At 41.5% G+C, this 12,170-nt stretch overlaps 1 protein-coding gene across 2 annotated transcripts in view; it reads right to left on the bottom strand.

Moving 5' to 3' along the window:
- GFRA3 (GDNF family receptor alpha 3) overlaps positions 1–11,191 on the bottom strand; it is a 71,989-nt gene extending 60,798 nt beyond the window's left edge. Inside the window, exon 1 of one of the 2 annotated variants that reach the window (XM_040344362.1) lies at positions 10,717–11,191. In XM_040344362.1, the coding sequence (XP_040200296.1) occupies positions 10,717–10,756 (40 nt within the window). In that variant the 5' untranslated portion in view covers positions 10,757–11,191. The remainder of the gene's footprint in view (positions 1–10,716) is intronic. The other variant, XM_040344361.1, reaches the window with a different exon arrangement.
- Between the last annotated feature and the right edge of the window lie 979 nt (positions 11,192–12,170).

Raw genomic sequence — 12,170 nt, 5'->3', positions numbered from 1 at the left:
TGCTCAGAATCAAGTCGACGCATGCTTGGAAGCATTGAACTTCGTTTTTTTCAGCATGTCATTGTGTTTTACGTCACCGCGTTCTAACTCGATCGGTTATTTAACCTATGGTGTGTAGGAACATCAGACCATCAGTCAGCTTCATCAGTTAACCGATGAGAACGGTCCTTCGCCTCGAATGGACCGACCGTGTGTACGCAGCCTAATACGCATTCGGGCTAAAAAGTTGAATATGTGGTATATTGTGACTGCTCAATGGCACCTCGTCAAGGAAACAGGTTCCCTTTAATGCCAGCCCAACCAGCTGAATATATTTGACTTTACTTTGCTTCTATTGTGCTCCTTTTGGCTACTGGAAGTGACGGAGAGTTTGCCCTCTGTAAATTCAAGTCTGTAACTAGAACTTTCACAGGACTGCTAATTCTATCCCACCTCCAGGCAACAGCCCTGGGAGCCTAAGCAGCCAATCTCCAAGCATCAGTGCGGTGGCAAGGGAGGGAGTTGAGTGAGTCGTTTGCTATCCTATACACAGGAGTAGCTGGAATTGTTTTTCACTCTAGGAAGCTGAATCGACAGTAAGAGGAACTATAGTATTTGCCTCTGGTAAAGCCCCCATTAAAGTGAAGCTCTCGCTATGTCCTGAAGGGGCAAAGCACCTGTTATGCCTTCTACACACAATTGGTTTTCCCGCCGGGAAAACTGAGGGGAAAACCGAGAACCTGCTTGGTAGCTTTTTCCCCCTACACATGGCCGGGTTTTCCGGCAGGAAAACTGCCATGAGAGCTTTGGTTGGGAACACGTTCTCATTTTTCCCGCCAGGACTCCCGGCGGTTTTCCTGTCAGGAAAACTGCGATGTAGCATACACATGGCAGGGTTGCCAACCACCAGTAAATTTACTGACGGTTTGTAAAAATATGTGATTTTTTTTAAACTGCCAGTTGTTTTTAAACCTGTAAGGCAAAGTTATAATGTGCTAGTATGCCTCACAATCAACCAAGGGCGTTTACCTTCACTTCAAGAAATAGCCCTGTATACCTGTAATATCTAAAATAGTAGAAAGTATCTCAGTAGTTTATTGCAGAGGCTAAAGAACCAACATATTAAAACTATAATGAACTGTTTTGTTTGCACTAAGAATGCATTTTCTCTGCACATTATAGCTCAGAAACATAAAGCTATTTTTTGTGTACTTAGGTCTTAAACTTTAAGGCTTTGCACATGAAGTAAATTGATCAACATAATGTGCATTTACCCACAGTAGCCAGCAAGAATTCATCTTTAATTGCGCTTTTTTCTCAGCATGATTTTGTTGCTAAAGGTTATTAGGGGCAAGGTTCGGGTTCGATTCTACTAAGTGTTCAAGCAGGAGCATAACTACAAATCAAAGGACCACTGCCGTCACTTTTCTATGTGTCACACAGCAAATTTTTTTTGCTTGAAAAGCAATGTTACCTTCACCACTTGACCTCCAGAATATATACCCCCTTCATGGCCAGGCTATTTTTTGCGATACAGCACTGCATTACTTTAACTGACAATTGCACGGTCATGCATCGCTGTACCTAAATAAAAAATGTGTGATTTTTTTCCCACAAACAGAGCTTTCTTTTGGCGGTATTTGATTATCTCTGCATTTTTTATTTTTTGCGCTATAAAAAGAAAAAGACAGACAAGTACAAAAAAATATATTTTTTACTTTCTGCTAGTAAACATTTCCAATAAAAAAAATCTAGATTCTTCATAATTTTAGGCCAATGTGTATTCTGCTACATGTTTTTGGTAAAAAAAAAAATCCAAATAAGCATATAGCATCTACAAACTATGGTATATATTAATGTAAATTGTATCTATTTTTATACTAGTAATGGCGGCAATCAGCAAATTATAGCAGGACTGTAATATTGGGGTGGACAATAGGACACTAACTGACACTTTTGACACTTTGTGGGAACCAGTGACACAATACAGTGATCAGTGCTAAAAATATGCACTGTCACTGTACTAATGACACTGGCACAGTGTGCTGCTTTCACTAGGGAAGCACAGAAGTTATCCCTTCCCACCTGTCAGAATGGACATCTGCCTTGTTTACATGGGCAGATCCCCGTTCTGAGTGGTTTACTGATGATCAGCAGGTGCTCGAGGACATCAAGTGCTTGGCATCCGCAGAAGTGGCCCACTGAAAGCTCACATGCGCCCCTGGAAGCGGAAGTGCAGGATCAGGTATATATAAATATATATATATATATACGTGATCCCACGAAAGAGCTGCCACCCTGTAGCAGTAAGACTGCTATAGAGCAGTCAGCAAATGTTTAAATAAATGTTATTTTTTTAAAGACCGTTATAAAGGCAATATATACAAAATGCTATAAATACCCCTAAAAAGTACATCGCTTCAACGCGGTCTCGTACACACGACCGAGAAACTCGACAGAATCCATCAAGAAACTTGGTGGGAGAGCTTTTTTGCCGAGGAAAACGGTTGTGTGTACGTTTTTCATCGAGGAAACCTTTCGAGGAACTCGACAAGGAAAAAAGTTCTCTTTTTCCTCGACGGGAGTCTCAATTTCCTCGTCGTGTTCCTCGTCGGGCTGGTTTTCTACGAGAAACTCGAGCGTGTTAATGCTAAGAAACCCGCGCATGCTCAGAATAAAGTATAAGACGGGAGCGCACCTTCGGTAAAAGTAGCGTTCGTAATGGAGATAGCACATTTGTCACGCTGTAACAGACTTAAAAGTGCAAATCGTCTCTCACCAAACTTTTACTTAACACGCAGTAACATGAGATTAGCAAAAGCAGCCCAAAGGGTTGTGCCAGTGGAATCGAACTTCCCCTGCCATTGTATGTGTTGTACGTCACCGCGTTTGAGAACGAGGAGATTTTGTCTTGACAGTGTGTACGCAAGGCAAGCTGGTCGAGTTCCTCGACAAGCCTAACAAGGAACTCGTCGAGGAAAACGATGTGTCTTTTCCGACGAGTTCCTCGGTCGTGTGTACGAGGCCAACGAGAAATATGTAGTATGTCATTGCCAATCTCCTTTTGAAAATGCTAGTTTTGGGGTCAATGGCCTGGATTAAGCACATGCAGTAACAGAAAGCAGAACTCATAATCTCCATAATTCTTACAAGTCAATAAAGATAGGAGGATTCAAACGAATGGATCAGTATAAAAGCCAGACAGCTAGCACATTCAGAGGCAGGGGCCATAAATGGGTCCTTTCCACAAACAGAAGAAAAATAAACTCCATTGAAAAGCACCCTAATTTTCAAAGTCATGTGGCACAGGCTCTGAGCTACAGTACAGCAAAAATGCAGAAGAAATATTAAACCCCAAACATACAATTTCAGTATGTTACTGGCCTTTTGTGGATTAATATTACATTTTTTTTCTCCCAATGCTGCAATGCAGGCCTGTATTAGTGAGAGTCAGGCTACTTACTGGCTCCTTGTTACAATCAGTGTTCATTGAGAAAAGTCTTACATTGCTAACTTTCTATGTGGTGCTCTCCATAGGATCTTGCCAGCCTCCGTCTGATCAGAGGACCTTGCTATTATCTTATAGAGGCTAATGTGGTCTGATGCAGAATGCTGCATAGGAAAGTCAGTTGTAAAAATGTCCTCTGCCAGCACGCTGATTGCAGATGGCAGCCAGGATGCGGTGAGTAGTGGGTCCTGTGCTGGTAAAGGTCTGCAATGGATGGCCCAATGTATAAAGCGCCTGGGGCCCAGTTTACCTCTGGCATATAGTAAGTGCTGGCCAGGTCCTGTAAAAAGAGTTGGATTTACACCCCAGTAACTAATGTGCAATTTTGCAGTTTCAATTGCTGATCAAATAAACATAATGCACTTCTTTAACTTAAATCAGACAGTAGAAGGGCAAATTATAGGGCTATTGGATAGTCCAGACCCTTAGGCCCCTTTCACATGGGGCGGATCAGTAATGATCTGTTCCGTGAACCTCCGCTTGCTCAGTGGGGATCGCTCCGTTGATCCCTGCTGAGCCGTCGAATGACAGGGCGGTCCCCGCACACTGTGCAGGGACCGCCCTGTCTTTTCTCCGCTCTCCCCTATGGGGGGATCGGATGAACACGGACCGTCTGTCCACCAGACGGATGGAAAAGTAGGTTTTTCCTCCGTCACACTTTGGCGGATCGGAGCGGGTCGGATGTCAGCGGGCATGTCACCGATGACATCCGCGGCTCCATAGAGGAGCACGGAGTGCCCGTTCAGGTCCGCCAAAAAAACTGGCAGGCGGACCTGAACGGGCCACCCGTGTGAAAGAGCCCTTACTAAAAAAAGTGTGGATTTGCAGCAGCCATATTGACAATGGGTGTTATTTACGAAAGGCAAATCCACTTTGCACTACAAGTGCAAAGTGCACTGTAAATTGCAGTGAAAGTCCACTTGGAAGTGCAGTTGCTGTAGATCTGAGGGGTAGATCTGAAATGAAGGGAAGCCCTGCTGATTATATTATCCAATCATGTGCAAGGTAAAATGCTGTTTTTTATTTTCCTTGCATGCCCCCCTCGGATCTACAGCGATTGCACTTTCAGTGCAATTTCAACGGCACTTTGCACGTGTAGTTTGCACTTGTAGTGCAAAGTGGTTTTGCCTTTAGTAAATAACCCCCAATGTGTTGTAGCAGTGATAGCAAAAGCATAGGAAATGCTGCTGATCAAGTGTATAGGGACAGATTAGTGCTGGGCTTGTAGACAATGGCTGGTATCTAGGTAGAAGTAAACCTTTTGCCAACCATACACGGGTCGAAACTCGGAGATTCAAATCCTTAATGGGCAGGCTGAATGTACCAAGTTGATCAGTCAACTTGGGTACAACCAGCCTGCTGGATTCTCTGTCAATTATAGCTATCGGCTGCTATAGCCGCTAGCGAAAATCACTTCTTCTGGCGGGGACGGCTTCCATTCGCCTGCCCCCCCCCCCCACTGGGAGCAGACAGTTGTTTGGCAGGAGGGATTCCCCTGTCAGCAATGTCTTTGTTGATGGGGGATACATGCAAATTTCTTTCCTGCAACCCGTGGTTGCAGGAAACAAATTTTCACTGTGTATGGCCTGCTTTACTGAATGTTCTGTTGATAGCAAAATGCTGACTATCTTGAAGTGTTTGGGAGTAAGGGAAAGGGTTTTTACATCCTGCAGCCCCTTTACAGCCTGTCCACATAAACTACTGTGATAACAGCCTGCATACCTTTTGTCACAGGGCTTATTTCCTATTTGTTGCTGGCTGCAGTTGTTTTTGTCACAGCCTGTCTCTGTCCACGTGCACTAAAGTGATAACAGGCTGAATGTGTTACCTCCTCTTCCTCAATGCCAAAACCCCAACTACCTCATCCTAACCCTCAGCACCCCAACCCTCCTCCTCCTCTGCCTCCTGCTGCCTGACTGCATTCCACATGCTACTGGAGGGCGGGGATGCCCTTCTGTTCAAAATAATGATGGCTGGGGGATGGCCTTATTGGCAAAATAACAGCATCTGGCTACCTGCCACTGTGGTATAGCACAAGTCATAAACTCATAAAATGGAATGTTTGGCAAAGCTTGCATTAAGAAGCTGGGCATGGGGGTGATCTGGGGACACTTTTCCACTACAGCAGTAAATACCACTAGGGTAACAAAAAAAATAAACAAACACTGCAGAGTATTGTGGACTGTCCCTGGGGATAGTAGTGTCTAGCTAATTCTGCCAACTCCTCAATGCCAGTTGGTAGGACTATGATGGGATTAGCAGAAGAGGAGGCGGAAAAGAATGCATTGGCATAACGTGAAAGCAAATGGCTGCTTAACGCCCTGGAGGAGCAGGTGAAGGAGGAAAGGGGTTCATTAGCAGCACTTGCAGGTGTGCATACTTCCCAACATTTTGAGATAGGAATGAGGGGCACCTACTAACAAATGTATGTAGTCATAAAATGGCCTAGTCATAGGACATGCCCCCCTGTCACACCCCCTTAAAGGAGAATTTACCAAAAAAAGATTAATTAAATCCACAAGGGCTTTTTTGTCCTTTATATTGGCTTTTCAAATTTACAAATGCAGCCATTTAGAAATTGGATGAAAGGTTTAGCACTGGGAAACACTTTTTGAAACATAGAAAGTGCATTTTATACACAACGTTATGGTTTAGACCAAAATGAGGGACAAATGAGGAGGAAAGAGGGACAGAGGGACATTGTTCCAAATCAGGGACAGTCCCTCGAAATCAGGGACAATTGGGAGCTATGGGTGTGTGGCTGCTTAATTCCTGGCAGGAGTAAAAAGGGAAAGGCTTTTTCAGCCACTTCATTAGCTGATGCACAGTTCATCCTCACTTTTGGTGTGAAAAAAAACAAGCTTCCCAGAGCTTCTCCTTCCACTATTATTACATTGAAGGGGGAAAGGAAGAGGAGCAGAGGGATATGGAAGAGTGGTGGAGGAAGGGAAGGAGAAAAAGGTTACATTAGCAAAGCTCAACCTCTCTGTGGTCCTCATTTGGAGATATTTGTTTATTTGGGCCACAGGATTCTGCATTTAATGTTTGCTGCCCCCACTGTTTGAAGCGGATTGCTCTTCCCTCTACATCAGGGGTGTCAAACTCAATTTCATCTTGGGCAGCATCAGCCTTATGATTGCCCTCAAAAGGATCGGTTGTATCTGTAAGATTAGATGTCCAGCACATCCCCTCCCCTTTACATTAGATGTCAAGAGCCACACCACCATCCGAAGCTGAGTCCCCCACTCTCCCTTACATCACAGTGCACCCCCCTTTCCTTATGTTGCTGCTGGGAAGAAGCTGAATGCGTGAAAGCAGAAAGTATAGGGTCTGGAGTAGGACCAGAGTAGGGCTGGAGCTCTCCGGCAGCTGCAGAAGAGGTGCGAGGGCCACATGAAATGGCCTGGAGGGCCGGATACGGCCTCCAGGTCTTGTGTTTGACACCTGTGCTCTACATTGTGGAAAGAAGGGAGGCCTATGGCTGTAGGTTTCCCCATGTAGTTACAGCTCTAGTGCCCTAAATATAACAGAATAAATAAATACTTAAAAAATACAACTAACTGCTGAGTACCCGGGAAGAAAAAGATTATGCTGGTTAAGCAGAGGAATTGCCAACATGTCTCACCTCAGCTGTCAGCAGCCGGACCACCACACAAAAATATAGAAAAACAGCATAAGTAAAAGTAAAAAGCAAAAACAACAAAAGCATTTATGGCTGGAAATTGGCCACTCTGGGTGAACCCAGGCTAGAAAATTTCCTCTACATTTTATGGGAGGGGTTGCAGCACACAAAACAGGACAAAGTGGGGCTCAGACGATTGAACTTGAGAGAGGTTATAGTGTAGCTTTCTTTGCAGCTCCATCAGGATACCCATTGTACAATATTTGTGACAATGGTCTCTCAAACAGTACAATCTAATACATTTTGCAAGATAAAGCCTGCCTTGTCTCTCCCTCTTACATTGCAGCCTAACCAAGATGCTTACATACTGTGCTCCACTGAACAATATTTGTGGGTATTGTCTCACATAATACACTCTAATTTTTAGTTAACATGTGCCTGGTCTCTTATCATTTGCTGCTTGTTCAAGTGCTCCTGTACTGTCTTGATGCTAGCCAATTTCTACCAAACATATAAATTATGTCTAATACAGGAATGAGAGGGAATTCAAAGATCGTGGGGTTGTGACTCTAAAATGTTTTGACAAATTAATAACATTTTAAGACAGTGCAGTGTGGTAATGCAGAAAAAAGCTCACAAAGTATTATATTTACCTACTGTGCCACACTGCTGCTGCCCAGTTTCTACAACATTGGGAGCCTTTTTTTTAAACTCATGTTTAGATTTGAGATCTCTTGTGTCTGCTACTTCCACTATTCAGGCCTATTATGCTTAATGCGACCTAATAAATCAGGTCCATGCTAAATGTAATGCAAAAAATGTTTAAAAAAATCTAGTATACATCCAAAATATGTGACGCCAGAGAGTATAGTGTCAGTGACAGTGGGCACCTCCCAACCACTATAGCAGTTTTACTGCTACAGGGCGGCACCTCTGCACTGGATCATGTATATATACGTGATCTGGGTCTTCCGGGTAGGGGGCACGCATGCGCATCATCGCCGGCTTTCTCCCGCTGTGATCACACACAGAGGGTGCCTTTTGCTGGGTATAGCGGACTCGATATCCACCGGCACCCGCCGATGATCCAGCTGAGAGGAAGAATGGCGATCTGTCTATGTAAACAAGTCAGATCACCGCTCTGTCAGTAGGGAAGGAATGGATTCTGTGTTCCTGCAAAGCAGGGACATGGATCTATGCCTTCCCCTAGTAAAATTACCTCCCACACTGTAGAAAAACAGGCTAGGAACACAGTTTACCCTTTAATTGCCCCTGATGTTAACCCCTTTCCAGCCTGCGTCATTAGTAAAGTGACAGTGCATATATTTTATCACTGATCGCTGTATTAGTGTCACTGGTCTCCAAAAAGTGTCATTTAGTATCTGAATGTCTGCCGCAAAATCGTAGTCCCGCTATAAGTCATTGATTGCCGCCATTACTAGTAAAAAATAAATATCCCATAGATTGTAGACGCTATAACTTTTATGCAAACCAATCAATACACGCTTATTGGGATTTTTTACCAAAAATATGCAGCAGAATACATATTGACCTAAATTTATGAAGACAATTTTTTTCTACATTTTGTTATTGGATAGGTTTTATAGCAGAAAGTAAAAAATATTGTTTTATTTTTTTTCAAAATTGACGGGTTTTATTTGTTTATAGCGCAAAAAATAAAAACTTCAGAGGTGATCAAATACCACCAAAAGAAACCTCTATCTGTGGGGGAAAAGAAGACATGCATTTTCTTTGGGTACAGTGTTGCATGACCGCACAATTGTCTTTTAAATTAACACAGTGCCATATCACATAAAATGGCAAGCTGAGTAAATCTTCCAGACGTCAAGTAGTTAAAGGACTGGTGTTGATCCCAAGTCACCCTTAAAGTCATATTAAAAGGAGGACCCTCTTCCTGCTGCACAGTATTTTTTACCATATCCTTCTTTCCTTTGTTAAATGTCTCCTATGGCAGTGCCTAGCTCACTATGCCCCTTTTTGCCATTCATAGCCTTGAATATAGCCATAATGTAGTATCAAGGGTCACACCCCATAGGCTTTAGTGGGCTTTGATTCAAAGTTTGGGTTTTGTGGACTTCACACAGGATTAGACGATCTTCCTACGAATTGAACCTGGGCAGATTCGTTCATCCCTAATGGTTACTGTACTGGTCACTATATCTCTTTTCACTGCCTTTATAACAAGACCTTTTATTTCATAGGTTTCCCATGTATGTTTATTATTTTGCATTCTATATTTAGTGAATTACTATTCCAAATGTCTTCACTGTATTTATATGAGGAGAATGGGCACCACTGTACCTCTGACTCATTTTTGTAATTACATTTTTAATTCATTGTCAAATCAGCCTCACACAAAAGGAACTAGAAGCTGGCTGGACAACCACATTACCTACAAAATCTGTAACACCAGAATACATCTGTGAGATCTGTAAGATGGACAATAGCAGTAACAGGTGCACTATGACATCATATTTAAGAACCATTGTCTCCATTCACCTAAAGAGACCTGTTTCTAAAAGTCAGTTTATTATACTACTTTTTACATTTTAGGACTTATTTGTAGCTGATGTGGAAAGCAGTGCTGTCAAAAAAGACTTGCCAAAGTTTGCAGTAATTGTACACAAGAACATAATTATGCACTGATTTCCCCATTAGAAAAATAACCAAAGGGGCTTTTTACAACTTTTAGTGATTGCTAAGTATGATAAATGTAGCCGTCAATCCAAATACTTACAGGACCAAAGATCAGTCCTGGGGATACAATGTGACTGACAACCCAGAATATGTGTGTACTCCAGGAGCTTGGCAAAAATAACACAAGTACATTGAGCCTAGCAAAAATAACACAAGTACATTGATCTGCCATCAACATACACTGAAGTTAACAGTAGCATAGAATTCCTTTAAGTTATGAAATAAACCCTACAAATTGTCCCAGCAAGGCTTCCCTTATACACAGGTGTCCTTTATGAGAGTGTTTGTATAGGATAAGCCAGAATCACCGGACCCCACAGGATGCTGGAAACCCATTAACAATAAATATAATAAACATCCCAATTCTCAGTACCACTTTACATTGTCCTTTATTCAATTACATGTCCATGGCTTTACTCCAGCAGATCAGGTTATGCAGGTTCATCATCACCTGTCATGACTGTCACGTGCAAAAGTATTTAGGTATTTAAAAGTATTTAAGTAGTTTACTACTTAAATAAAAATAAATAAATATAATAATAATAATAATAATAATAATAATAATAATAATAATAATAATAATAAATAATAATAAAAATAAAATAAAATAAATTAAATTAAATACAAGTATTTAAGTATTTAAAAGTATTTAAGTAGTTTAGTACTTAAATAAAAATAAATAAATAAAATAATAATAATAATAATAATAATAATAATAATAATAATAATAATAATAATAATAATAAATAATAATACAAATAAAATAAAATAAATTAAATTAAAGTATTTAAATATTTAAGTAGTTTACTTTAGGACTATATGGATAATAACAAGAATATGAATATTAATCATAATAATAACAATAATAATAATATTAAAACAGAATTACCAGCATGTGAAAGGAGCAGGATGATCCCCACTTGGAGCATGATGGAGAGAGTACCTGGTAATTTTTCTATAGTTTGCAGGTTACACCAAGCAGATCATCATTTATCCCCAAAGAATTGGTAGGTGATTTTAGTCCCAGGGGGTCTTCCTAGGAGGTAGGAGGCAATGAAGACAGGAAAGCCCAGTATTCCAGGCTAGATATCTGTAGAAATCCAAAGTAGTGGTAATACTATACACAGTGCTTTAGAGCAGCAGATCTGTAATGATGTAGATGATCCAAGGTAGGTGTGTGGGAGCTGTCAGTCCCATAGTTTGCTGCCAGTGTCAGGCTGTGATCTGTAGCGATGTATGAGAATGGGAGCAGTGCTGTGCTCAGTCCAGTGATCTGTAGTTGGCAGTCCCAGTGTTTGGTGAGGACTGATAGTAATGTTCTCTCCTCCACTCCCTGTGTGCTCCTCCCAGCCCTGACTTGGCTGCCTTCACTCCTGACAGCTTTGTTACACCATGCTCTCCTCAACTCCCACACACACACACAATAGGTTGTGTCCCCCTGTTGATTCCCTTCTTCTTCTTCTTCTTCTTCTTTTTTTTAAAGGTGGACTGTGGGGGTAGTAAATCTATGTGAATAGTAGACCGTTGTTCTTAGTATGTGTGATTAGTAATTTGGCTTGATCTCTGTTAGTAAATAAACGATGATTCAGATTCACAATTTTCTGTGTTTATTTGGTAAACATCGTGCTGCTAAACATTGCAAGGAACTGATATCTGTCTCTTCCTATGTTTGTCCTAGTCTTCCTTTGTGATATTCTTCTCTTTCATTTATTTATCTCCCTTCTTACATTATCTCTGTTTTGTGTGTTTGTCCCTCTCTCATTTTCTGTACTTCTTCACTCTTTCTTCTGTCATTAAAGCCCTATTTTCCTCTCTCTGGCTTAAAGTGCCAATCTGTCATTAAAGCCCCCTTTTCCTCTTTTCCTCTCTCTGGCTTATAGTGCCAATCTTATGCTGGCATTTTCTCTTCTCTCTCATTATAACCTTCTGTGTCCCATTTTCTCTCCGCCTTCTCTCTCATTAGCTTTTTTCTCTCTTTTTTTCCAGTTTTCCTGCTCATTCCCCTTTTCCCTTTCTTCTCCCTGATCTTCATTTATTTTCTCTTTCCCTTTTCCACACTGTCTATCCTCTCTCGTTTCCTTTTTTATCACCCCCTCCCCTCTCTCTTTGCTTCGTTGTCCATCTCCTCATTCTGTCTTTTACTCAGCTCTTCCTTCACTTTTTTCACCTCTGCTTCTCGTGCCCTCTTCCACCCTCTCACCTTTTATTCATTAAATTATTTTCCTGTCTATCTACTTATTTCTCTCCCCTCCTCTACTATTCCTCTTTTCCACCATTTCGCTCCTTCTTTTTGTTTCTGTCTTTCATTGTCTATCCCATTCTTTCTCTCTCCTCATTCTGTCT

The sequence above is a fragment of the Rana temporaria genome, chromosome 3, assembly GCF_905171775.1.
Source record: "Rana temporaria chromosome 3, aRanTem1.1, whole genome shotgun sequence".
In the NCBI taxonomy this organism is placed as follows: Eukaryota; Metazoa; Chordata; class Amphibia; order Anura; family Ranidae; genus Rana; species Rana temporaria.
This window is presented reverse-complemented; position numbering and strand designations above follow the sequence as displayed.